This window comes from Camelus bactrianus, chromosome 11 (genome assembly GCF_048773025.1).
Source record: "Camelus bactrianus isolate YW-2024 breed Bactrian camel chromosome 11, ASM4877302v1, whole genome shotgun sequence".
In the NCBI taxonomy this organism is placed as follows: Eukaryota; Metazoa; Chordata; class Mammalia; order Artiodactyla; family Camelidae; genus Camelus; species Camelus bactrianus.
The window spans coordinates 71,617,175-71,644,117 of NC_133549.1; the positions used below are offsets into that span (position 1 = coordinate 71,617,175).

At 43.8% G+C, this 26,943-nt stretch overlaps 1 protein-coding gene across 15 annotated transcripts in view; it reads right to left on the reverse strand.

Annotated features, from left to right (window-relative positions):
- KCNMA1 (potassium calcium-activated channel subfamily M alpha 1) overlaps positions 1–26,943 on the reverse strand; it is a 705,404-nt gene that overhangs the window by 219,083 nt on the left and 459,378 nt on the right. For all 15 annotated transcript variants that reach the window (XM_045522775.2, XM_045522776.2, XM_074374290.1 and 12 more), the window contains exons 6-8: positions 10,563–10,638; positions 2,781–2,856; positions 535–705 (exon numbers count right to left, since the gene is read on the reverse strand). In XM_045522775.2, the coding sequence (XP_045378731.2) occupies positions 535–705; positions 2,781–2,856; positions 10,563–10,638 (323 nt within the window). The remainder of the gene's footprint in view (positions 1–534; positions 706–2,780; positions 2,857–10,562; positions 10,639–26,943) is intronic.

Here is a 26,943-nt window from a genome sequence, read left to right on the forward strand (position 1 = left end):
TCACGTGGTGATGTCCACCCGGAGAAGACCGGTGGGCTCTCCATCCTCTGGGGTGGGGACCCTCTCTTTTGGGCAAGGCCCCAGCCACAGTGTTTGTTGGAAGTTCTGGGAGGTCCAGGAAGGGGGCGGGGAGCTCTTGAAACCGCAAACTGTCTAGAGTATCATCGTATCTACCAGGTCAGGTGATAGCAACTGTCCCTGCAGAGTGTCAGATGCTGAATTATATTACCAAGGCACAGACACTCCCACTTGGTAAGTGAGCATTACTTTCTCAAGATAATTAGGTTTGCTCTGGGACACACGGCTGTCCCTGACAAGGACAACGTACCTGGGTCTCTGGGAAACGAGTTCAATACACTAAAGAAGGATGCAGAAAAGTCACCTTTGCATTTGGATTGACCTAACCTGATTGTAACACTAAGGCAGTCACTCACTTCTGCAGAAACACAGTATCAAATACACAAGCTTTAAGAAAGTGGATAATAGAAAATATTGATGACTACAAAAATCAACATCATAATAAAGAGTTTTTACCAGTCCCCCGAGGATGAAGAAGACCATGAAGAGACGCCCGAGTGTCGTTTTTGCATAAACATCCCCGTAACCAACAGTGGACATGGTCACCATGAGCAAATAGACACATTCCCAGTAGGTAAGAGCCTGGTTGTTTTGGAAATTTTCCCAAGGGTCCCCGGAATTCTCCACCTAAAGCGAGGGGACCGGGGAGAGAAAGGAAAAACATTATGTATGTAATTAGCCAGCAACACCAAAGCTCCAGCATCCAGGTTGCTTCCGGATGCACGGTACCCTCAGCCCACAGAGTCTGCTGTCCCCAACTGTTGAGGAATGCGCACCACCTCTGAGCAGAGAGCAGAGGAGGTGGACTGGACTCCACCTGCTCCGCTGATGGGGGCAGAGAAGGGAAGGAACTGAGGAATGTATCCCGAGGCCATTTTTCCTCTCATTGTTACAGACAGGAGACCAGCAGAACTTTAGGGTATTGCCTTTAGCCACGGTTTACAGCTTTCTCTCCCAGGAAAGAGCCAGAGAGCACCCCGCCCCCACCGCCCTGGCCCTTCTGTGAGTTCCTGCTCAGTCCCAAAGAAATTCTGAATCTTCTCGCAGGGGGCCTCCTCCTTTCATCATTTTGACCAAGGAGATGCCCAGGGGACCTTGCTCCTTCAGATCTCATGCCTGAACCCCAAACAGTATCTCCTGCAGTCTGATTAGGCTCTCCCTGCTTCACAGAATGTCAGCAATGGCTGCAGGGATCTCCCCTGGAGAGCACAAAATGTGAGCTCGTGAGAATTATCCACATTTGCACACCCTTTAGACCAAGGGTCAGTGAACTTTGTCTGTAAAGGGTCAGATGGTCAATATTTTCAGCTTTGTGGTCCCTAGGGTTTCTGTTCTCCATAGGGACAACCCAACTCTGCAGTGGAAGCAGGAAATCAGCCAGAGGCAATGGGTGTGAAGAGGATCAGCCCCAGGGTTGCAGGCAGCCCACCTCTGCTTTAGACAGCACAGAACACTTTCTGTCCTCCCATTATATATGCACTCAGCCAACAAAGCTGTGAGGTAGGCAGGAGAGCTACTTTCGAGACTGTCAGGAAAGAGGGAGAGACAGGGGCTAGGTCTCCAGTTCTACCCCACATCCCAGCCCTATAACACGTGGGATGGCCAACACCTGTGACCTGCCAAGAGGGGGTCCCTGTGGATGGCTGGTCCCTGACCTCCTGGCCCCCAGGTCTCCAGCTCTACCTCTGAAGAAAGTTTCCAAGACCTGGCCTCTTTCACACATCACTGCTTGTCCTCAATGTGCCCTTTCCATGGAGGTTTCCTAGTGAAGCAGAAGGCACTTCGCACAATAGTAAGGTGAGGTCATTGCCGCTGAAAGCAACCAACTATCCTCTGTATCTGTGATTTGGGCACTTGGCAGAATCAGAGTGATTATCTAAAGGTGATTTCAGCCCCAAATCCCATCAGCATAAAGGCATAGGTGGGGAACCATCAGATCTAGTGGCTGAGAGACAGCCCAGCAGTCTTCCTCCAGGCGATAGTCACAAAAATCCCAAGGGGAGGTAACAGAATGCCTCCTCCCACTCCTTACGCCGAAAGAGGCTCAGCAAGAGAGCGGAGTCTTTACTCAAAGCTTCAGAGTTAGACGAGGCCCCCTCCACTTGTAACAGTTTGTGTCTGTACAAAACACACTTCCCACAATAGCTGTGCTCCCTAAAAGCAAGGGGAAATCTGCCTTGGGGAGGTGAGAGCAGCTTGACTTAATAATACAGGGCTTTCAAAGGAGTTGTTAATTTAAAAGAATTAACATTTTTGAGATACAAAATAACTTGACAAGTAATCAGAAAAAAGAATCAAAGGGGGCTTTGTGGAAGGGGAAAGTGGAGAGACATTGAGGAATGTAAATTTGTTATTTACGAAGAGATGGGGGTCAAACTTCCAACCTGGTTGCCAACCTTCCAGAAGTTTGCTGAGGAAGCACTGCCATCTTGTGGCTCAAAGGGGTTATTGCAGACAGGGTGAAAAACCATGAAAGCCCCCAGCAGTGAGCTGAAGAACGCAGGTTAATAGTGTGAACATGACTCACCATTTGGAACTAGTTTAGGGTAAAAGGCTTGGAAACCCAGACAATTGTGCAGTTGCTTCGCCCTTGCCTGCATTCTACAGCTGGTCTGAAGTTTGTCTCCCAGGTAATAAAAAGACTCAGAAAGGGGCTTGTTTCAGAAAAAGCCAGAACTGAAGTGTCTTTAAGGATAACTTACCAAATGGATGAACCCGGCTGCGGTTAGCCACGTGCTGATAAATATGGACAGCAGATTCACCAGCTTGATGGAATTACTGTGCAAAAGAGACAACAAGCAAAATCTCTAAGTTAGGGAAGACCCTGTTGGGGCTGCCTTCCGAGTAACAGCGCCTCTTTCAAGGGATGCAGCCCCCCTCGAACCCCCACAAAGTCCCTGCATCTTAAGGGGAGGACTCAGAAGGCGGCGTGAGTAGTTCAGGCCAGAGGCTATAGGAAGATGACATCTGAGTGACAGAAAGTGGCCCCTAAGTGAACCCTTCCGACTGTGTTAAAAACTATCGTTTTCATCTTTATTTTGAAAATCTTTAAATCTACAGAAATATTGGAAGAAGGGTATAATGAGCACTTGTGTGCCCCTCACCTAGATTAACCAATAAACATTTTGCCACATTCACTTTCTCTCTCTACGTTTCTTCTCCTCCCCCTTCCTCCTCTTCTTTTTGCTGAACCATTTAAAAGCACGCTGTCGACACCATGACACAACCCCCTAAATACTTCAGCATTTAACGCCTAAGGACACCGTGCGAGACAGTCATACCACAACTGTCGTGCCTAAGAAAATGAACACGGATTCAGCCATGTAACCTAATGTGCACTCCTGAGTCAGATTCCTCCAGCTGCTCTGAAATTAGGTTTATTGATGTTTTCATGCTTTCACCCTGATTCAGGAAGCACTGGAGCCTCGTGCATTGCATTTGGTTATTACGTTGCTTTAATCCAGGGGGCAGGAGACTCTTCTGTAAAGGGACAGACCGTCAATATCTAGGCTTTGCTGGGCCATAAAGTCCCTGTTGCAATTACTCAAGTCTGCTGCTTTAGCAGAAAAGCACCTTAGGAAAGCCATAAAGGAAGGGGTGTGGCTGTGTTCTGGTGAAACTTTATCTACAAAGACGGGCAGGGGGCTGATTGGCCCATGGGCGACTGAGCTGGACAATTCCTGCTTTATTCTCCTTTAATCTGTAACACCCCCGACCCTGCGCCCTCTTTAATTTGGTTTTAGTGACAATTTAATTTGCTGTGTACCCAGGCCAGCTGTCTTCTAGAATGTCCCACATTCTGGATGTGTCTGATTGCTCCTTCATAACTAGATCCTGTTTAAATACTTCTGTTGAGAATACCTGTCTGGAATGGCGTCACATCAGGAAATTGCAACTCAGTTACACTGTCTGGTCACTCGTTTAAGGTGGGAACACCCGATCTTGCCACTGAGCAGTGCCCATCTCCCTTTGTAATTAACATGCCATCTGGGGAGTGGGACTCTGAGACCAAATGAATATCCTATTCCCCAAAGACCTTACACCTAAAACTTTCAGCATCCACCAGTGTTCCTTGAGTAGAACAAATGGAACTCACTAAATATTTAGCTCCCTAAGAGTGGGGACCTTATCAGCCTAGACCCTGGAAGCACTGAGCCCCTGGTCAGAGTAAGGCCTCTGAGGATGTGCACTGAGCAAACTGGTCTCTTCCTCTGTACCCTCCCCACTCAACTTCATCCTGGTCACTCCCGCTGGCGGGTGCGGCTCCTTGCCTACTGCTGACAGCAGATCACCTCCCTGTCCAAAGGCTCCCTGGTGACTGAAATGTTATGTCCAAACTCTCTCCTTCCACCTTCAACACCCTCTGAAGTTCCAGGTTCTCCTACCTGTATTCTTCCTACATAAACTCCTGGAACTTTCATCGCAGCCAAACTTACTCACTCAGCCTTTGTTTACGCTCTTACTCACCTGAACGCCCTTCCCATCTGTCCAAACATTACCCTTCCTTCAAAGCCTGGTTCAGTCGCTACCTCCTCCTTAAACCGGTTCTGCCCACCGACAATACAAAGTGACTTATGGCTTTTACATCCAGCCACTTACTGGTAATGGATCCCACTGTCTGAAGGCACCGTTTTAAATTCCGATTTGACTCTTGCGTTCCTAACTGTGTGCTGCAGGAAGGAACTCTGTTTTCTCTTTCCGTCTCCCCAGGGGGATCCAGCATCACCCACAGGGCAATTCAGCTCCTCATCCTTGATTGACTGATCTCTAGCCCCTCCCACCTCTTTCCCAAGGGAAACCAAAGATTTAAATTCCAAGAGCTTAAGATCACAGTCATAAGAATAGCTAACATGCACACCGCCATTCTAAATGTTTCAATTGTTTCACGTATCTGAACTCATCTAATCTCAATAACAACTCAATGAGGTGATCCCAAGGTTAGGAAACAGACCTAAGTTTGCACAGGAGTCAGCAGGAGTTGGAACTGGGACCCCGGCAGTTCGGCTCCAGGGTCTGCCCTCTTGGCCGCTACACCACAGGACAGTTGTTGCAGATCGGAGTCCATCAGGAGGTCTTCCTTGTGAAGTGAAGCTGTGCCTCTCCTCACATCCCACGTACAGGAGATGAAAAGGGCCAGAGGGTCCTGCCCCCGGGAGGAGAGAGACCACCACCACATCCTGTCCCCAGATGGTTTCTCAAGGGGAAGACACAATCCTGCAAACCCTCCCTGCCTCTGCCTCTTCCGCCCTCTGGGTGAACTAACTTTGGAGACTGAGAGCCAGATGAGGAACAGGTAGCCAGGGGCAAAGGGAGACATCTCAGGGAAGCCTGCATTGCTCATTTCCTCACAGGTTAATTAAGTACCGAGTTGATTCACTTACACACCCCCGGATCTTGGAGACTGAACAAAGCAGTGTCCCACTCCAACCATGGGGAGCCCTCTTGAGATATTAAATCCATGGGAGTCTCTGAGCCTCATGGCGCTTTGGAAAAAACGACCTAATATGGTGATTACTAATCTCTAAGTGACTGCCACAGTGATATTAATAGCGCTTAAGGGAGCTCTTGTGTACAGAACATTTAATCATTGTTGCTGAGAGAGTCCATATTAAGCAGTGAAATCTGATTATTTTTATGGCATCTGCATCATTACAGATCCTAAGTATTAGGAATTTGCTTTTCAAATTAAACTCTAGGACCAGGCAATCATCTGCAGGGTCTGTGCAAAAGATGCGAGATTAACTCTTTCTTTCTCCATAGACTTTCTCCATGTTCTGACACCAGGTTGCATCGGGCTCCCTGGAAGAAGGGAAGGAGTGGCAGGGCAGGGCTGCAGGCTCTGCATGGCCAGAGAGGCCACTGGAGATAGTCACAGACTTCATGGCCAAGACCAGGGGTCTGCACCAAACATGAAGTTCCCAATGGTTAGAATGACTGGGACCATTTAGAGTCTAGCCCCATAACGAGAAGGGAGGGACAGTGACCTTACCATGAGGACCTAACTTCATTTTCATGTTTTCCATGATCCTTTCTAGGTCTCTGACCCATGAGTTCTCACTATCCATTAGAGTAATTCCTATCAGTGGACATAGTGAACCATCACCCACGGGCAACTAGGTCAGAACAGGGGCAGAGGGAGTCTGATTCTGTAGATGCTGCAACACTGAATGTCTGTCTCTTTCCAAGATTAGAGCTGTAACCCCTGAGCCTTTGGGGCCACCTCTGCCCTCTGTGTATTTAACAACACATGTTTCAGTTGATAACGAAAATATCACCCACTTTCCACAAAGAAACACCAATCTGCCCCTGTTCTGCTTGTCCAGTATTTTCCTCTCTTTCTGGATAAGATACAGCCAGGTGCCAATGCCCTTATTTTATTTTATTGTAACCTCTCCTGGGCAGATGTGAAATACTTTCAAAAGCCAACCGGACTATATCCCAGGGGATGAATGGTCCGAACTCTAAGACATGGAGTGAAGCGAAATCCAGTTCTGTCACATATACCCTTTCAGTAGCTCTCCATCTGTCTCCCTCTTCTCCTAAGGCCAGTCCCTAGGGCCACTTCCCTGGACAGTTGCCCCCTAACTAGTCTCATGGTTGATGATCTTAAGATGTTTCAAACCCACTCTCTAAACAATTGGTGGAACAGCGGATCTTTCTAAAACGTACACCTGGCTGTGTTTCCCTCCTGCATAAACCCTTCCACCACTCTCTCTCGCTCTCCAAGTAAAATCTGTGACCTCTGAGAGCCCTCATGACGTGGCCTCTGTCTGCACAACTTCTTGCAGTCTCCATATTGAATACTCTTTTTTAAGCATGTTAGCCTTGGAGACATTTCTGAGGTCATATATGTAGTACAGTGGTTTCAGTCTCCAAAATGTCAAAAAAAAAAAAAAAGTGTTGTTTAGGTCAAAGATGCTACGTACACAGCCTGGAATGCTATGTGGGAGAAAAGGCGACATGGTAGAGTATTAGTGATGGTTTTCTCAACCATCGATGGTGTCGGGGACGTTTACTTTATCCTTCATGCTCCTCTATACTGTTGAAATGTTTACAATGAGCATACTGCACTTTAATAATAGAGGAAACAGTCAGGCAATTGTTTTTCTTAAAAATCGCTGGAGATTCATGTTTCCTTCATCAGTATCTCTCACATTAGATGAGCTGTGCAGTGACAGCCTTTAAGTGGAGCTGCTCACGTCACTCTGACTGTAGAGTAGCGTCCTCTCGCCTATGAGTCTACCTGCCAGTTTTCAGGGCAACTGAGGAACTGCCCAAAGCTCAGACCACGACATGGGGTCTCCCAGCGGCCCCTTCAACATGCCAGTTACAGGACACAGGGCATTTTAGGCCCTTCTGTTGATTGGCAGTTTGGGGAATGACCTTGATGCTGTCCCACTGCTGTGATTTTCTGCTTTCTCTGTCTTCCTGTTCACTCTGTCATCATTTTGCTGACGTCTTAATTCTTTCTCTCTTCCCCACCCCGTCTACGTTCTCTCTCCTCTCTCTCCCACCAAATACTTCTCTGCCCTGTTTCTTCCCACTCTTGGCCAAGAGAGGCAGTCACAGAACAGAACATGAAGCCACAATTTCATATCATTATTGCAAATCACATTTCATGTCTCCCTCCCTCCCTCCCTGATGTCCCAGACTGGTGGCGATTGGCCACTTGAGAAAGCTAAACAAAATCCCCCTAAAGATGATTACGGGGCTCCACCCACCCTCCTGGAAGGTCAATGTGGAAGCAGCCAAGTGCAGAGGCGTCACCGGAAAATCCCTCAAGGCCCGAAGCCCTGCAAAGCCCAAGGCTTCCCCTCATTGGCGGCAGGGCCTGCGGGGGTCTGTGCTGGGCGCATGGGAGGCGAAGCCGAGATCAGCCAGGCCCCTGGAGGGGGCGGTGCAGAGGCGGTCTCCAGCCTCCAGGGTTCAGACAAGTAAATGACGTTTTCACATGCCCAGTGACCGGCCTTTACCTGCCTTCCTCATCTCATCTTGCTCCTTTCCTGCCACAGAATCCCAGTCTCCAAGAGCATAGAATGACTCCAAGCTCCCCCAAGGGCTGTGTTCTCTCACTCACATGCTTTTTGCAGCTTCCTTGATGGGAAGTCACCGCCCCCCCACCTCTCACCTGCCTGATCTCCAGCCCCACTGGGATGATATCTGGCATTCTACAGGGCTTACCTAAGACACCCCCTTTGCCCTGAAAAGATCTTTGGCGGCCCCGTGCTCTTGCCAAGCCCCGCTTAATTACTCTTCTCCGTGCCTCGCAAGCCCTGGGTGTGCCTGTATCTCAGCACCTGGTGCACTACAGGTCAGTCTGGCTCCCCCTCCCCGAGGGAGCTCTCTGAAAGCAGGGCTCTATCCTGGTACCCACCTCACTGCTGGTACAAATGCTTGATTCACACTTGAATTGCCACAGTCACTTGGTGGTGACCACCAGCAACAGGAACTGGGCCAATCCAAGTTGTGATGGAAACCACCCTCCAACAATGGGAGTTTAATTCCGTTGGAAGTGAGTTGCTGGGGAAATGCTGTTTGGGGCTCAGGATGGCAGACTCCCCAGTAGCCTGCTGCCCATGACTCTCCCAAGGTATACAGTCCCTTTATCCCTCGCTGCCTGCTTCGGCTTCCTCCCTCTGCACTGGGAGAGAGAATGAACGACCCTGTGACTGCAGTTACCAGGTGGACTGTTCCCCAGGGATGCAAACGCTATTTCCTGCATCCAAAGGAATCTTTTCCAAGGAATAGGACATTGGTAGGTCCATTGGCCAAAGCCCAGAAAACTATATTTTACTCTGATGCCTTATCATTCTCCCCAGTCCCAAAGAATCCACGTGGAGCACAAGGAAGGCGAGAACACAGTGCCCTCCAGGTTATCCTCAGAGTAACAGCACCTTCTTAAAACGCTGGTGTCCGAGAATTAAAATCCCCCTAAATCAGTACATGTGCAACAGGGAGAGAGAGGCACTGTACCACGTTAGAGAGTGTGGGTGACTCCACATAACACACTCCCCACGTGTCTCTTGAATACAGCTCCTGTGATCAGCACTGGGTACTCCCCAAGTCTACTTTAAAAAATACAGTCTGGTGGAGCAAATATGATATTGGGGATTGCTAGCTTTGCTGACAATTTTAAGAGCAATACGGGTCCACTGCATGGAAGAGTCATAAAAACGTAGAAATGAAGGTTAACTGCCACTCAGAAGAGACATGAGGAATAATAATATTCACTCTATATTAATAATATCACATGCTATTCAATGGGGCACCAGTAAACTCTGACCCCAGGATAATGACAGTGAAGGGTGCTGGGAAACACTAGACGACTCCCACGGTGTTAGAGGCTCACTATCTTTTTCACTTGACTAACAGAAAGTGAATTTGTCCTCCTCCCCCCATTCACGTGGATGAAGAGTTAGCCAGGGGAAACCAATGTGGAATTACAACAAACTAAAATGAACAAACGAAAAACACTAAGACCCAAGGAGGCAAGCCAACAATAGCCCGTCACATTTGTCGGACGGGGCATGTTCGGGAAGCTGAGTCCCAGCCTCGGAGACTGGGAAAACGATGCTGGACCCAAGGTGCCCCAGATGCAGGTGCATTCATTATAAATCACAAATGCAGGGGTGTCCTGTTTTTCATCATTTATCAAACACGTGAAGGCCAACCAAAGAGGAAATGGAACATTAGCAGTGAGCTTCTTAAAGTGTAATTTCCTATAAGAGAAATTTATGACCTGTACTTACTCTCCATTAAAGGCCGTCCAACCTCTTTTATTAGTTTATTCATCAAGGCAGCCCTGGTTCCAGGCCAGCTCCGAGAACCTGCAGGTCCGTCCGGAAAGGGGCCTCTGGGGGATTTTTCCCTCCTGGCCCAGTAGTGTTTTCCAGATCATAACACAGTTAGCAGACGTCCTCACGTGCACTCAGCAGGAGGTTTTTAGGTATTCCCCAGAAGGCAATTCACAGAGCAAGCCCCAGGGGCTACCCTGGCTATAAAGTGGACATCTAGAATGTACTTTGAGATGAAATGATTTTCTGTTTGCCGTGTGAGGTTTGTGATTGCCTCTCAAAGAGCATTGCTTCCATTGTTTTTATGGCCAGGTTCAATTCCTTATTTAGTGATGTAATAAAGGGGTGATTTAAAACGTGGGAGCAGGGACTTCTCAGTCAATGAGCAGACCTGTCCCTCACCCACTGTACACTTCTCTCCACGAGGCTGTGGCTAATATCCGAGCAACCCCACACGGTCCCCTCAGACTGTTTCTACTTCCCCAGAAGCACAGATGTTTCTCTCTCTTCACAACACAGTCCCCCGCCCTGCAGAAGACCCCATGCCAGACTTTCTCTGGACTTCTGTGTTAGATCACTCTGTGAATAAAGGGATTCTAACTTTACTGTGATGAAAGCAAACACATCTGATATTGACAACTTGGCACTGGGGACCGGACTAAGGAACAAATATGAGAAAGAACATCTTACCTTGTCTTCAGGATGTTCAGAAACTGCAAAATTTCTGAAAACTGGATCAGTCTGAGAGCTCTTAAAAATCTCAAACCTGGAAAGAGACATGAAATACAGACACATTAGGTTCAGTGGGTGGTTTTAATGTTCACCCTCTGCCGTCGGATTTACAGCTGCCAGGGTTGAAGGGATATGAAATTCCTGCAAAAGAATGAACCATCCGGTACCTTGGACATAGTCCTTCATTCTGACTCTTGACTGGTTTAATCTCAGGTGGTAAACTGACTTTCTCATTAAAGGAGGCCTGTCTGGAGTCACTGCAGAGGAAGATCTGGTGGGGAGAGCCCAGTTTACTGAAGTTTCTCATGTGCCCATCTCTGATTTAAAGCACTATTTCTACGTTACACGGTTGTTTGAGAGGATTCTGTCTCTGAAAAATACTGGGAATAGCTCAGGGTAATTGCTAAGAGCAGATTAGGAACAAATCGGATAACCTCACCTCTTCAGTGGATTTTTTTCATCTTTATCTTCAGTCCTGATAAAATGAAGAGTACAGCCCACAGCATTATCTGTGTCCTACAAGGTTCTATATTTTCCTCCCAATCAAAACAAAAATCAGATCAGTAAGATCTCACACCCCATAACTTCAAGATCCAAAACTTGTATAATTCCATTTTCACTGAATGTCGAGATAAATGTTTCTCCTTTCTAAATCCGCAACCTCTCTTGACTGCAAAAGGGCCAGTGCTTCTAGGTGGCAGAACAGAGAGGGAGGCAGGGAAGGAAGGCACAGTCAAGGATTAAAGAAAATATAAATTATTGTTGTGTTTTAATAGCCAAAGGTGAAATATATTTCTGTTGAGATCAAATTTGTGAGTCAAAAACAATCTTGAGTGACTCATGGGGTTTTAAAGCTTGGCAGTCGTGCAAGAGACCTGCTTATAAAGTACTGACTATCACAGCTTTGAGACACATCCGATTTCACACCCTCTCCCAAGGGGTTTACTTTTGCATCTTTTCTGAAAGCATTAAGCCCCGCCACATGCCACGCCAAGTACAGAGTGGGCTCCGTGGTGGGCGAGCAGCTCAAAGGTCATGGGTGAGATTTATTCTGCCCCATTTGTAAGGCTGTAATTGGGCGGTTGGCTGCAGAGTGGTAAGAAGTGTTGGTGATTCTCTTGAGACCCCAGAGTGAATCAAGGAAAGGAGACAGATGGGAAGTTCTCCCTACATAGCTCCACATGGGCCCAGTTAGATGACTCCTCTTTCAAGCACAAGGTGGCAAGGAAAAACTAACATAAAGCCCACAGAAGAAAAAATCCCACTGCACAAGAGGGAGGAAAGGCTATGGCTCAAAAGGAAAATTTCTCATCTAAAAGGATTTACCTTCATGAAAAGAAACTTTTTTTTTCCCCTCAGAAAACACCCGCCTTCTATTCTGAATGATATTCATCTTACTTTTTAAACAAGGAGGTGCAGAGATGAGAAGGGATGTGCATGAAATAAAAGGCTCAGGGGCCAGGAACACAGTCCTAACTGAGCTGATAAAAGGCCGACTCAATGCTGCTGAAAACTGGACCGGATGCAGAGGACGAAATGGAGATGTCACCTCACAGACAGAGAGCATAAGGAAAGAGAAGGAAAAAAGATTGAAACTGAAGAAAATGGAAATGGAGTGGAGATCACAGGGACCCAACCTTGGACCAACTGTGTTCCAAAGGGAAGGACAAACAGCACATAGATCATAAGAAACAGCCAGGACGTAACAGGAGTGAACTCTCTGGATATGAAAAAAATGACTCGAGATTAAAAGGCAAAATGAATGACCAGCTCTTAGAGACCAATGCCAAGAAGTATCCCATTTTTTTCTTCTTTCAGATTTCAAGTATTAAAATAATTGCCATATAAAAAGAACATGTCAGGGAGGGGAGAGGGTTACCATTAATACAACTAAGATCTCATTATATAATAGTTTGTATTAAAAGACAATTGAGCAACACTTAGCATTTTGAAAACAAGGACCCAAGATTTTTATGTCCCAAGAAGTAGCTGTTCAACAGCATAAGGCAACAAAAATTATTTTCAAATACCCAAGTTCTCAGAAAATACACTGTTTGTACAAAACATATTGCAAAGAAGTTCATTAAGTCTTACTAAACCAGAATTGGGGGTACAGGCTGGAAAGTGAGTTTTTAATAAACTCTACTATTGGTCCTAAGCATCCGGCTCAACCTGGATGGCTGATCTCACGCCAGCACCATCGTCCTATACTGCTGAGAGATAAGCAACACATTTAGAAGCTTGAGGTAGGAAAAGGCTGGTGGTGAGCACAGAAACTGGTTAAGGATAAAAGACGCTTTAGTGAAGTATTAGCCATGAATAGTTTTATCCTGAAAATCTGATGTATGTGTGGGTGTGGGTGTATTTTCATTTATGGAAACAAAAAAAGAACACAAATGACACAAACTCTGAACTGGACTTCTTTCTATTTCTCTTTAAGTGATGCCTTTGACATCCTATATTATTTGTTTGTTGCATGTCATGTTTTAAAGCAACTCACAAAAATATAATAGAGTAAGAGCTTTTCTTTTCATTAAGGTGTATGAAAATAAAGGTAGAAAAAAAAACAAATTCAGAAGCCACAAAGTCCTACCCTCTTGCTAGAGGTAAACTGTAGACCTAGGTCTGAGTACTTTCCCAAGAAAACTAAGCAGAGAGACGCAATAAGATTAATAATGTGCAAAAGAGAAAAACAAGCTGGTTCTCAGGAGAAGAGTTTTTCCCAGCATAGAGACTCAAGAGAATTGCCTCCCTGCCAGAGGGACCCAGGGTGATGCGGGAGCAACACTCTCATAGGCTGAACAACAGTGGGTTTTGTTATTTGACTGCCCTGTGCTGGTCATTGTCACAGCATTGCGTTTCGCTAACAAATGAGTAAACTAAGTTCTACATGGGTTAAAAAAAAAAATCAGTCTACATTTTCTCCTCAAATCCAGCCAGACACTCTGGAGAAATGGTTGGTCTGAAGTTTATATCCTTCAGGTCACAGTTCATAGCAGCTCCCTGACCGCTTTCTCCCCTGGATGCCTTGTGGTCTGCGCTCAGCACAGCAGCCAGAGTGAGCCTGTTACCAGGTAAAATGGAACATGCTGCCCCTCTGCTCAAAGTCCTCCAATGCTCCCCATTTCACACAGAGTAGAAGTGAGAGTCCTTCAAGAACCTAAAGCCAGGCCAGTCCCCATTTCCTGTTGGACCTGCTGACCTCCTACTCTGACTCTCCTGCTTGGCCTCTGTCTGTCTTCCTCAGTGATCCCTGACTGTGCAGGCATGTTCCTGCCTCAGGGCCTTTGCATGTGCTATTCTCTCTGTCTGGACTGCTCTTCAAATGGCCAAGTGAGGCACTTGCTCACCTCCTTCAGGTGTTTAATCAATGTAACCATCTCAGTGAGACCTTCCCTGGCTACTCTACCTAAAAGAGCAACACCCCCTTCAGCTCCATCAACCCCCAAAACCTCTTTATTCCACTTGTGTTACTTTTCTTCTCAGCATAAAGCACTAGTATCTTACTTGTTTGTGTAATTTACTTTCTGTCTCCTTTTCCATAGCACCAGCCCTAGGAGGGGAGGGACTGCTGTCTGTTTTGCTCGTAGCTGTATTTCACGTGCCTACAACAGTGCCTGGCCTAGGGTGAATACTCAGTTAAATACTTGCTCGAATTGAATTGAATGAAATAGTCTTCTGAGAAAGAATTAGATGGCAGACAGCTAAAGGTTAGATTCTCTGCATTCAGAACCCTGAGACTACATATTGTTTGCTAAAGAGAAAAGCCATGCGGTCTGAAGGTTCACCTGACAGTCTTAGGAAATCTGCAGAAGGCTAACCAGAAAAGAGTCTTGACCAATGGTCACTGTTGCACCCAGAGAGGTCCTGAAGGAGTATGGAAAGCAACTTTGGATTCCATAAGGAGGCCAAGAGATGGGCAATGCCTAAGTGACAAATTATGCATCTTCTCTGCTTTATAAGACTATATTCTTATTATTTATATATTTATTGTTCTGTATAATTCTATCTTATTGATTGTAATTCTATATTATCTTATTATTCTATATAATTTAAAATCTCTAAAAATACAATTAAATTTTAGAGAACAGGAAATGGCTGTACCAGAGTTGTGAAGAAGAAAATGTGTGTGTACCAAAAAATAGTAATTATGCTCTCCAAGAGTCCAAATGGGCTTATGAGCAAGTTCCTTTAAACTATCAAAAAATAGTAAACTTCTCTACCTCTTGTCTATTACATAGTCAAGTAATAAAAATGGACTTTTCTCTCTTTCTCTGTACTCTGCATTAGTTAGAAAAGTGGCATTATCTGGACATAGGGACCCCAGACACTTAAAAAAAAAATGGCAAGCTCATCACACTGATGACTCACCACAAGAATCCCACCTGAAATACTAGCATATCCTATCCAAGACTTGATTACATAAATAACACACTTGAGCTGCAGTGGATGTTGGTGGAGGGGGCAGGTCAGCCCAGATCCCGTCTCCAGGATCTCCATTTGTCACCGAATAGAGAGGCCTTGTCCACAGTCACACCCTTTGCCAGAGGCGGCCCCCTCATGACTGGCAGAACTGGGGACAAAGGTCTGCTGCCCTGCCTGGATCTGGGACCACGCTGAAGGGCCACCCAGTGGCAGAACTGCCTGTGGGGTGGGTGAGGCCTCAGAGGCGGTAGCTGCTCCGCAGCTGAGCTCTCCACCCAGTCCCAGCTCCCTTCCTCTCTTGCAGAGATGGGCATTAGAACCTACCCTGGAGACCGTAGGCCGGCTGACCCAGTGGTCTGATAAGGTGCAGCGCACACACTGGAGGTACTCAATAAATGGTCATTTCGTCATACGAAGCCTCAGAACTGAAACAGCATAGGGTTGTTCACAACTCCATAGAAAAGTTAGCAGGACAGAAAAGAAAGCCCACACAGACACACACACACACACACTTGGCATATGCTGTTACGGTTACTTTAAATTATTGATGAGTTAATGCTGTTGATCGTGATGTAAATCTATTATGATTGGTCATCTATTTTTAATTACTTCTACATGCCAAAACCTTTAGCTCTACCTTATTTAATCCATACAAGAGAAGAAAATAGCTGAGGAAGAACAGACTAGAGAGTGTGCCCAGCACACAAGAGTGTAAGCCACACAGCCAGGTTCAACCCAAATTTATCTACCTCTACCAAGCCCAGGCTTGTAACCACTGCCTGGCACAGACTTTGGCCGGTCAGTTCCAACTCCGAATATCAGCACTCAGGTAAGCACCTGCAACACTGTGATCATCTTAACAAACTTAACAATTTTCATTTCACCAGCAGGCAAATGCCCTCTGCCTACATCCCCACCAGACTGAGTATTTTGATAAAGGAAAGAAGGAAGGGAAGGAGGGGGGAGTAGAAGTCCCAATTTGAGAGGCCCCCGACCCCAAATAGAGTTCATCACTGTTTTATTTCGCTTCTTTAGGTTAACAAATGAAGTTAATGGTGTTTTCATATAATTATTAGTCTTTTTATGCCCTTCTTTAAAGTGCTTTGCAGTAGTCTCTGCCAGATTACCTGTGTGTGCAGCTCATTCTTATTACTATGTTAGAGCTCTTTCATAATGAAAACGTTACATGTTCTATTTTCTCCCACAGTTCATCATTCTTCTTTTAATTTTGCTCAAAGTTGTTTTTCTTTCCTCTAAGTCTAAAAATTTGCTCAAGGTGGTTTTTTTTTTTAATTCCAAAGTTTGTTGTCTGGTCAAATATATCAGATTTCCCATCAATGTTTCATTGTTTTAATATTCAAAAATGGCCACCTCCATCGTAAAAATAGATTTTTTAAAAAATGCACATACATTTTCTCTCTGTACTTTCAGGGCACTGGTTCTGAGCTGTGGTTGCATGATGAAATCACCTGGGAAGCTTTAAGAATTATTGCTACCTAGGTCTCACTTCCTCCTCCCCAATTCTGACTTAACGGGTCTGAGGTACAGCCAGGCAGAGGGAGTTTTAAAGCTCCGAGGTGATTCTAATGAGCCATCATGATCAAGAAGCACCACACACTTTTCCTGTGAATAGAAGGGTAGTGAATATTTTAGGTTCTGTCACAACTACCCACTCCACTGTCAATGGCACGTAAATGAATGGGCCTGGCTGTATCCCAGTAACATTTTATTCAATAAATAGGCTATGGAGCCTAGTTTACTGCCCCTGCTTCAGAGACCAGCTACTCAGATCCCACGTGCACACGAATCACCTGGGATTTGTTAACATTCAGATGCTATTCTGTGGGTCTGAGACAGGGCTCAACACCCTGCATTTTTAACCAGCCCTACAATGTCTCCAGTGCTTTTTGATCAGAGACCACACTGAAAGAACAAGCCTGCAGCACAGCAGTCCCCAGACTTTGTTGGCATTGAAATCATCAGGGAATTTCAGAACTTCTCTGGTTTCTGCCTCACACCCCTAGATATTCTGATTTAATTGGTCTGGAGTACAACCTGGGTGTAGAAAAAAATTTTTTTCTAACTCCCCAGACTATTCTAATTTATAGCCAAGCTTGGGAGCCACCCATTTAGGGTATCTATTCTTCTTTTAGCCTTTAACTTGTTAATCCATTTTGATGCATTTATTTATTTATTTAGGTTAATAGTGTGCCAAAGGAACCAAGTTTTTTTTCCCCCAAAGGGTTAGCAATTTCCCTTTCCCTGAGTAATCACTTGAGTAATTTAAGATCAGTATTACATCCATTAAGCACCCTGCCTCTTTAGTTTTAAAGAACATACTAGCTTACTATATAGTAGAAGAAATCAATAGTGTAATAAGAGATTACTTATAAAATAATGCATTCAGCTCAAGAGCTTAGGAAAAAAGCCATCTTAACATTAGAAGAAAAAAATGATTTCTACTTTAGCATTTATACTTGAATAATCAGAGAACGAATAAATATTAAAAGTGATAAAAAGTTCTAAATTATTTTATGGGAGCAAACAATAACAGCAATAAAACAAACAAATAAAATAAAATAGAGGCTTATCCAATAAAAAAAACAAATAGAAAAGAAAGTCATGCACAATTGAAGACTAATAAAACTTGAAATCTGCAGTGAAAGGGATGATGTTCCAAAAAAAGTAAACTTTCTAAGTTCATACACACAAGAGAAAACTATTACAGAATGATAATCAAGATATAAATTTAAAATTTGATTAAGAGCTTCCCCTCAGAGACTTTGCATCTATATAATTTATTACATTTTAAAAACTGTTATATTTTATTGAAATTCTAAACTATTCCATAATACACAAAATGATGCAAAGCTGTTAAACTTATTTTATAAAGTAATCATCAACCTGGAACCAACAACTGCCTCTCAAAACACAAACGTAAACTAATCTCACTAAGATTAGTGATGGTAAAGTTCTACATAAAATAACAACATATATAATTCATCAGTGAGGTAAAATAATAATCCAGAGCATTCTGGTTAAATATAACAGATTGAACAAAATGATTTATCTCTGCCCCCTCTCAAAACCTCACTAAAATAATACAAAAGGGGCAAAAACAGCAAAATCCCATGAGGACAAAAAGAGGAGATGAGAGATTACAGCGTGTAAGAGAAAACCACGAAGTCCTGGTAGATGAAAGGTGGAGATTCTGTTGTAAATTCACACGGCAGAGCTGAAAAACCTAACTTCACACTTCTGCAACATATATAGTAGAAATATACATATATCTATAATAATGACAGAATATCAGAAATGTCCTTGGTCAATAAATTTGATAAGGAATTCCACAAGTCAGGCTGTTGGGGCTGGTGGGGTGAGGAGATCGCAGGGAAGGAGAAGGCAGAAGATGAAATGAGGCAGCCGACACTGGGAAGAGAGAGGCTGGGACGATTCACTGATGGATGGGGTACCAAACAGGAGCGACCAGAATAAACAGGAAGTGTGGGCACTTTAGTTGTTAAATCAATATCCCAAGCGAACTGGTAACTCTTAGAAGGAGGAAATTGTCTCTACAGCTGTTTAAGACCAGGCATTGGGCCAAAATACACTGCCACATACCCCGTCCCTCCACAGACAAGGGGCATTAAGCAAAGACAACATTCAAATAGAGGCTAACAGAAAATCTCAAATCCAAAGAGGAGCAGAAAATCAAGAGCCACCAGATATTTGAGGAAAGTCAAGCTTTCTTTGAAGAAAGGCACATATTCTGGCAAATTTGCACTTAAGGATACAACATTAACAAAGCAACAACTTTAGAAAAAGTTTGACATAAAAACATAGTTGTGAGAAAATATGTCAACTCAGCAAAGATCAACTAGATATCTTAGAAATTAACATTTTAAGCATCAGAACTTTCAAAGGCCAACTGTTAGAAGAATGGACACAGCTCCATACAAACTAGTGGGCTAGACTATCAAATACAGGTCTCTTCATACAAAGAGACACAGGGATGAAAAGCACAAAAGGAAAGTTAAGAGACATGGAACACAAGGGTGGAACTGTCAACATGCATGTAATTTGAGTTTCCAGAAGGGGAAAATAAAGGCAAGAGAGAGCAGGAAATTTTTCAAAATAACATTAGAATAAAGTTTCCCAGGTCAAAAGGATGATCTGCATCCTCAGACTGGAACATCTGTTAAGTGTCTAGCAGGTTAAATTTTTTTTAATTGAAGTACCGTCAGTTACAATGTGTTAATTTCTGGTGTACAGCACAATGTCCCAGTCATGCATATACATCCATCTATTTGTTTTTATATTCTTTTTCATTAAAGGTTATTACAAGATATTGAACATAGTTCCCTGTGCTGTACAGCAGAAACTTTTTCAAATTATCTTTTTATATACAGTGGCTAACATTTAGCAGGTTAAATTTTAAAGGACCCAAATTGAGGCATATCATGGTGACATTTCAGAACATCATTGCGAAGATATAAACTCCCCAAAGCAGTGACAATCAAATTATCATCAGAATTCTCCTGGCTGCACTGGATCTGAGAAAACAAAGGAAAGATATCTTCACAATTTGGGGGAAAAATTATTTGGAATTTAAAAAAATGGATATATTTAACCAGCTGAAAGAAAAATAAATGCAAAAGGAAGTGGGATACAAGAAGCAATGTGGAAAAAGAGTAAAAGTAACTGATTAGTTTATATGTTGACTGAATATTATAAAAACTAATAAATAGCAATAATGATCTAAAAATAAAATCTCTAGATGATACTACATGGAAAATGGAAGTATGAAGAAGAGAAAGCCCTGAAGGTAAGAAAGTTGTGCTAAAGTTCTTGTCTTGCTTCATGAAAAGGTATTATTAACTATACAACAGACACATGAAAAGATACTCAACATCACTCATTATTAGAGAAATGCAAATCATCGAAACTACAATGAGGTATCACCTCATACTTCATACCTCACACTGAATCACTTTGCTGTACACCTGAAACATTGATTTTTATTATACTTCAATAATTTTTTAATCACACAAAATAGGCAGAATAGATTATACAATACAGAGAAAAATTTAACAGATGATAAATAAGTCATCACAACTCACAGGGGAGACAGCAATGTGTAATAAAAAATGGAGCCACCGGATGACGATGAGCTCATTTTAAACAGTCACCTCAGACCATAACTGAAATTAAATTGGGAAGAATTAAATTAAATACAAATAATAAGACAGAAAAACAGAAGAAAATGTAATTATGTATCTATCAGCCCTCTGAAGAAAGGGAAGAATTTCTATACTCAGACGTGAAAGGAATCACAAAAATTTTTAAATATCAGATCAGCCTCCATAAAAGTATCAAAATTCTATATGTCAAAAAAAGTAATGAAGATTATAATTGACTAGAAAAATAATTAAATCAAATATGATATAGTAAGGATAAATTCTTTGTAATATCAAAGGCATGTACCATATCATTAGTTCATAAATAGGGAAACAAAATCACAAACAGGCACGTGGTAAAACAGGATATTCAAATAGTAACAACCATGAAAACTGATTACACTTGGCTGAAATGAAAGACGTGCCAATTAAAAATATAGTAACATTGGTTTATTCTACTTAACTAACAATATATTTGAATTCCACCTACTAGAGATGACTATAGTGAGATAGTGTTACAATTTGATGGTGGAATTATAAACTGATACAGCATTTCCAGAAGGTAATTCCACATTATGAATCAATCTAACTCCATTTCTGGGAATATAGCCTAAGAAAATATAACAAAATACGGAAAGATGCTACGGAAACAAAGATGTTCATTGCAAAATTATTCATTAAACAAGGAAATAGAAAGCAGCTTAATACCTAGAAATAGGTCTTCTTAAATATAGTCTATCCTTTTATGGGATGTTATCATTCAAAAAATAATGTTAACAGCAAAGAAAATGCTTATGACATAATATTAAGTTAAAGTAGCAGGGTATAGAAAATAGAACGGTGTACCAAGTACCAGGGGCTGAGGAGTTAGAGCGGCATGCGAAAGTCGTTGTTTAACAGGTACAAAGGTTCAAATTTGCAAGATGAAAATGTTCTGGAGATCTGTTTCACAGCAATGCAAATATACTTAACGCTACGGAACTGTGCACTAAAAAATGGTTAAGATGGAAAATTTTATGTTATGTGTTTTTACCACTATACAAAAAATAGCAAACTTGAAACACTGAAAAAGATGGAATATAAAGTTTATGTTCTCTGATAAAACTACAAAAACCGTAAGTGTATGAAAAATAAAAACTAGGGAAAGCATAGTGACAGCAGTGGTTATGTTACAGAGGCAAGATTTTTGGATTTATTTTTCTCGAGTCTAAAATTTTTTCTGTAATATTTATTAAAAATTCACATTTTTATTCATAATTTTTGTTGCTGTTGTTATAAAGTTAATGGGAAGTCAGGACTGAGGACAGGTCTTCTGGCTCTGAGCCTTGTGCCCCTGCCAAAGATTCAGGAACCTAAGAACAGCGGCTCTAGGTAGGGAGGACCCCCAGCCACTGCTGTCCCTTCAGAGGGTCAAATTTGGTGCCCGGGACCTGAGCAGCCAGGCCAGGGTCATCCTGAGAACCAGCGCCATGTAATTTTAGTGCTGGCTGACTAGACAAGGTAAAGGATTTAGGACCTCTTTCTTTATAGTACAGAATTGCTGTACTGACAGAGATTGAGGGACATGAAGGTAAATAATAAATCATTCACCCTTCAGGGTCCCCATCATCCCAGGACAGAAAGGACTTGGGAGGTGGCTGCAAGCAAGGCCCCACTGGAGCACAAGACTGAGAAAACACAAAAGCAAACACATCCCAGCTTGGGTAGAAAGTCAGCCAGGGTTTTCCAATTTGCTATTTTCCATTCTCTTTAACTCCTTAATCTTTAAATCCAAAAAGCTGAAAGGTCCAAATAAACCTCTGTCATTTCCAATCCCTCCACCCCCACATAAATCCTGAAGAGCAATTATTTTTGTGGTGTCTGACAAGGTCATAGTCATCTGGCCCTGCAGCTCGAGAGCTCAGATCGAGGACAGGCGTCATCAGGCAAAGAGGGGCAGACACAAGCACAGGGAGGTTTCTTCAGAGTGGTCCCTGCACCCCGGTGCCATCCCCAGGCCCCACCTCCCAGCCCCATCCCACCTCCCACCCTCAGTTCCATCACTGCCTGGGCCACGTGCTCTCATTCCCCACACAGACTGAATCAGAGCCTCTCCTCCCCAGCTAGAGGAGGACTGTTTTTTTTGCTCTCAGTGCCCCTGGGCTTTTGTTCCTCCCGTTAGAACTTGGGTTTTATAAACAGTGCTTGTTCCTCTGACATTTTCAAATCTTTTCCTAGATAATTGCTCAGGCTGTTTTGTTCCCCACCTTATCCCAGTCCTGCCTCTTGTCTGACAGAGACTAAACATCAGTTGATATTCAAGCTGGGATTCTCACTATGCATGCATTCATTCATTCTTCACTCATTCATTCATGTCATACATGTGCAGTGAGTGCCTCTGGAACAGCCCCTCACTGTTCTAGACCCTGAAAGCACAGGCGTGAATCTCTTGCTTCAAGAGTCTTCTTTTTGAATAGAGGAGCCCAAAAGGAGAGAAAAATATTTTGTAAAAAGTAAACAAATAAGTCATTGATTCATCTCTTAAATGTATGCAAAATAACTCATCTTTCTCTTTCCAATGCCAGAACTATGGTCCAAACCACAGTTACCACTAATTTGGCCAAGAGACCCCAAGCTGGTCTTCACTTTTGTCCCCTCATGCACGATGCCCCACCATCCACTTTCTAGAAGCAGCCAGTGTGATCTTTGCAGACATCAATCAGACCACATCACTCCCAGCTAAAAGCCCTCAGCTGGCTCCCGTCTCACTAAAAACAAAGTTCAGATGCTCTACCTTGCTCTGAAGGCTTTACATGATCTAGTTTGCATCCATTTCATTTCTGCTCTCCCCATCTTCACACCCTCCAAGCTGCACCTCTGCTCCTTGAATATCTGCCAGTTCATTCTCAGTTCAGGGTCTTCCCTTCCATTTCTTTCTGGAATGTTCTTCCCCTAGATCACTGCAAGGCTGGCTCAAGTGACACTGCCTCAGAGAGGCCTCTTCTAGCCAGTCGATCTGGAGCCCCCTCCCCATTGCTCTGTTCTTCTTTAGAGTATTTATCACTGCCTACAGGGATCTCATTTGCTCGTTTACTGGCCTGCCTTCCTCTGCTGAATGTCAGCTCCACCACAGTGGGCACCTCACACACCTGTTCACCACTGTGTCCACCACCTTCCAGAACAGTGATGACCGCCACACAGTCAGCAATCACGACTGAAAATGAATGAATGCGTTTACGAGGACCCCTTTCACAGGAAAAGTAAGGAGACTAAGGCCAAGCTAAAGCCGTGGTTTTACTCACTCAAGCCTTTCTCAGGAAATGGTCTATTTTCTCTTAGCTTCATAATCCCATCTTTCCTGGCATTTCTCCAGCTGCTTTAACACTGGCCCTTGTGCTGGATTGTCATAAAGCACAAAGCAGTTCTTTCTTGAAGTGAAGGAAGAGGCAGTGTAACAACGTGGTCAGCAAATCCAGGGTCACAGACGTGGGAGTGTGAATATTTAGATTTCAAATGAAGTTCATACAGACGTTTCAGCCCAGGGAGGCCTCTTCTGCCAGTTCTCATGAAGAGCACTGACTAGGGTTCACCTGTCGCTTGCTTGTTAATTGAAATTTCACCACGCAGTTACTGAACGCTGAGGTAGTTCGAGCAGGGTTTATCCACATCAGAATCTTAAGCTGGATTTCCAAGGGACTATACTTCATTTTAAGGAAGCTCCTAGGAACACTAACCTTTCTGGAAATAAAAGATATCTCTTCCTATGACTGCAATTTTTAGATCCAGAAATGCATAGTTAAGCCACTTATTTCAAACTCCCACACGTTATGGATGCCCAAATAAAACCAAATCCCTACTGGACAGCAACTGAGATAAGAAAATTTGCCCAGAGGACAGCTCTTATGATCTCTGCTGGATGAGAATAATGAAGTACCATCCAAGACAGGCCAGAAAACATGCCCAGGGCCCGAGGTGAGGACAGAAGAAAGCAATCCAGAATGGCGCTGTTGTCCCTGAACAAAAAATACTGTCGATAGCTTCAAATACCTCTCCTGAAAAACGCTGACTCACTGGAAATTGTTACCACTTACTAAACACAAAGGAAGCTATTCCTGTCATTTGCCAGCATTTCTGAAATATATTCTTTAATAGCTCAAAAACATTCAGGAGCACTAGAGACTGGTTATATTCATCGAAAGAGGAAGGCCGGGCTTTCCGGCTGGCCCGGCACGTCTGCGTGCAGCGGGTAAGCCAAGCATAGAGGAATGGAGCAGCCTATCACCGGTCCACCAGGCATTACCCTAAATCCAGCCTGCAGAGAGGGCCCTTCTTTCCTGAGCAGCCCCTCGGGATACAGGATGCTTTTGCAGGGGATGAGTAGCGCCCTAAAACCAGCCTGCAGAAAGAGTGCTTCTCCCCTGCACAGCCTCTTAAGATACACGGTGCTGTCGGGCAGATAAGTGCTGGGGTTGAGAGGGACCTTACCCCAAGAGGTGCAAACCCTGCAGCAAGACCTCACTGACTGCCAGAAGCCCTGGGTTTCCTCCTTCTCGAGGGCGCCGGGCCCAGACCGCACCCGGAAGCCGTTATGGAACAGATCCCCCAAGGACTTTTTGCGGCGCCTGGCGGGTCTGTAGACTTCTGTGCTGGAGCTGCTGGGTGGGTGATGGTAGACCAGAATCTTACTGGAGATCATGGTCGAGGCGGAGAGCTGACCTGGGTTCCAGGCTCCCTTTGATTCACTCCTTGCTCAAGCTGATGCTCTGGACAGACCCAGAGGAGCCCGTGTTTCTCTGACCTGCACTACAAACAGGTCCTCCTGTCCAGCACAGTGTGGCTCACCAGCATCCACATCCTGGTGGAGCGAATCTAGGCTCCCTCCTCCCTCCCCCGTCCCCCGACTTGCAGGAACCCAGCAGACTCTGGGCATCAGCTGCGCGAAGTGCATCAGAAAGGCAGCCGGGAGGGATGGGGGAAGCGCTCTGATCCATGCTGTCCTACAAGCTGATCAATCAGCTTCATCCTGGAAATTACCACATAAGCTCCTTTGGACATGGTTTAGAGGACTGGAAAGAGAAAAGGCTGTAATTCCTTAAATCGGGGGTGGGCAGAAGAGAGTGTGGGAAAGGCTGCAGCTAGGGGCCCCCTAGGCCATTTCTTTTATTTCAGTGATCCTGTCTGATTGATGATGGAGGATTCAAAGTATGGGCTCCTTTACAGGATATGATGCCCAACTAGAGAGAAAAAACAATGGTCCCACTCCTCCCGTCCCATCTCCCACCACCAACATAACCCAAATATGCAAATCTTCGGCTAATCCTACGTGTAGGACTGAGGCAGAGGAGGAACTCTGGGCTTTGCGGAGGAAGACGGGAGGAGACACATTTGTTAGAGCCCTTGGCCCCCCCATATCCCCGTCTTGCCATTCTCAGCATCTCCCTCTCATTACCAGCGCCAGGCCCTTCAATCTCCCACTGTGCTGAGTGTAAACAAAAATACAGTAGGGACAGACAGAGGGAAAATACTAAAACTATAAACAGAGAAATATCTAGATTCTGTAAGTTGTCCATCAAGGCTTCCCATAATCTGGCCTCTACCTACTTTTTCCAGCCTTCACACTGTCCTCTAGCAAAACTAAAATTATTAGATGGACTCTTCAAAGAGAACAACTTATTTTTCCTCAGTGTAGATTAGTTCTTTCACCCAACCATGACGTCTCAAGCACCTGTTCTGTGCCCAGCGTTGTGATGCGTGCTGAGTATACAGCTTGCAACAGGAATAACACAAGTCCAGCCCTGATGGAGTTTACAGTCTAGGCAGAGAGAGAAACAATATAAAGGTTCTACCATAATTTTAATGAATTAATAATTTGGGTAAAGTGCTGCAAAGGAAGAGCATTAAGGGGCTATCTGTGTGAGTATGTGTGAATGTGTACAGCACATAAATGTGTATCTGGATGAGTGCGTGGGGGGAACATATTGTGATGTGTGAATCAGCAAGGGCTTCAGGTTACTTCTGAATCCTAATGACTGAGAAGCAGATGGACAGGTGGAAAGAGATAAAGGTTGTGGAGAGAATTTTTTTTAGCCTGAGGTAAGAGCATGACAAATATCCTGAAGTGTGAAGAAAATGGTCTGTACCTGACTTGAAAGGAATTCAATGTGTGGAAAACGAATGGGAGATTAACTTTTTAACACCTACAATTCTCTGAAAATGAAGACATAACTCAGAGGATAATGAAGGATAATTATCAACAATATTATGTCTACAAATTAAAAGACTAAATGAAATAGACAATTTAAAAAAATGCAAGTTTTCAGAATGACACAAGAAGAAATAGAAAATCTAGACAACCACATATCTATTAAAGAACTCAAAACTTCAATTAAAAACATCTCCACAAAGAAAATTTCAGGTATAGATGGTTTCCACTGGAGAATTTCACTAACATTTAAGATGGAAATAATACTGATATTAGACAAACCCTTTTAGAAAACAGAGGAAGAGGGAAAACTTCCAAAATTGTTTTATGATGTCAGCATCACTATGATATCAAGGCATTATGCCCTACAAGGGCATTACCAAAAAAAAACACAAAACCATACAGACTAATACACCTCATCAGCATAAGTACAGCAATCCTGAAATGCACACTAGTAATATTAATCTAGAAATATATAAAAAGGATCATACATCATGATCAAGTGGAGTTTATCCCAGGAATACAAATGAAAACCAACAGTGTAATTCACTGCATT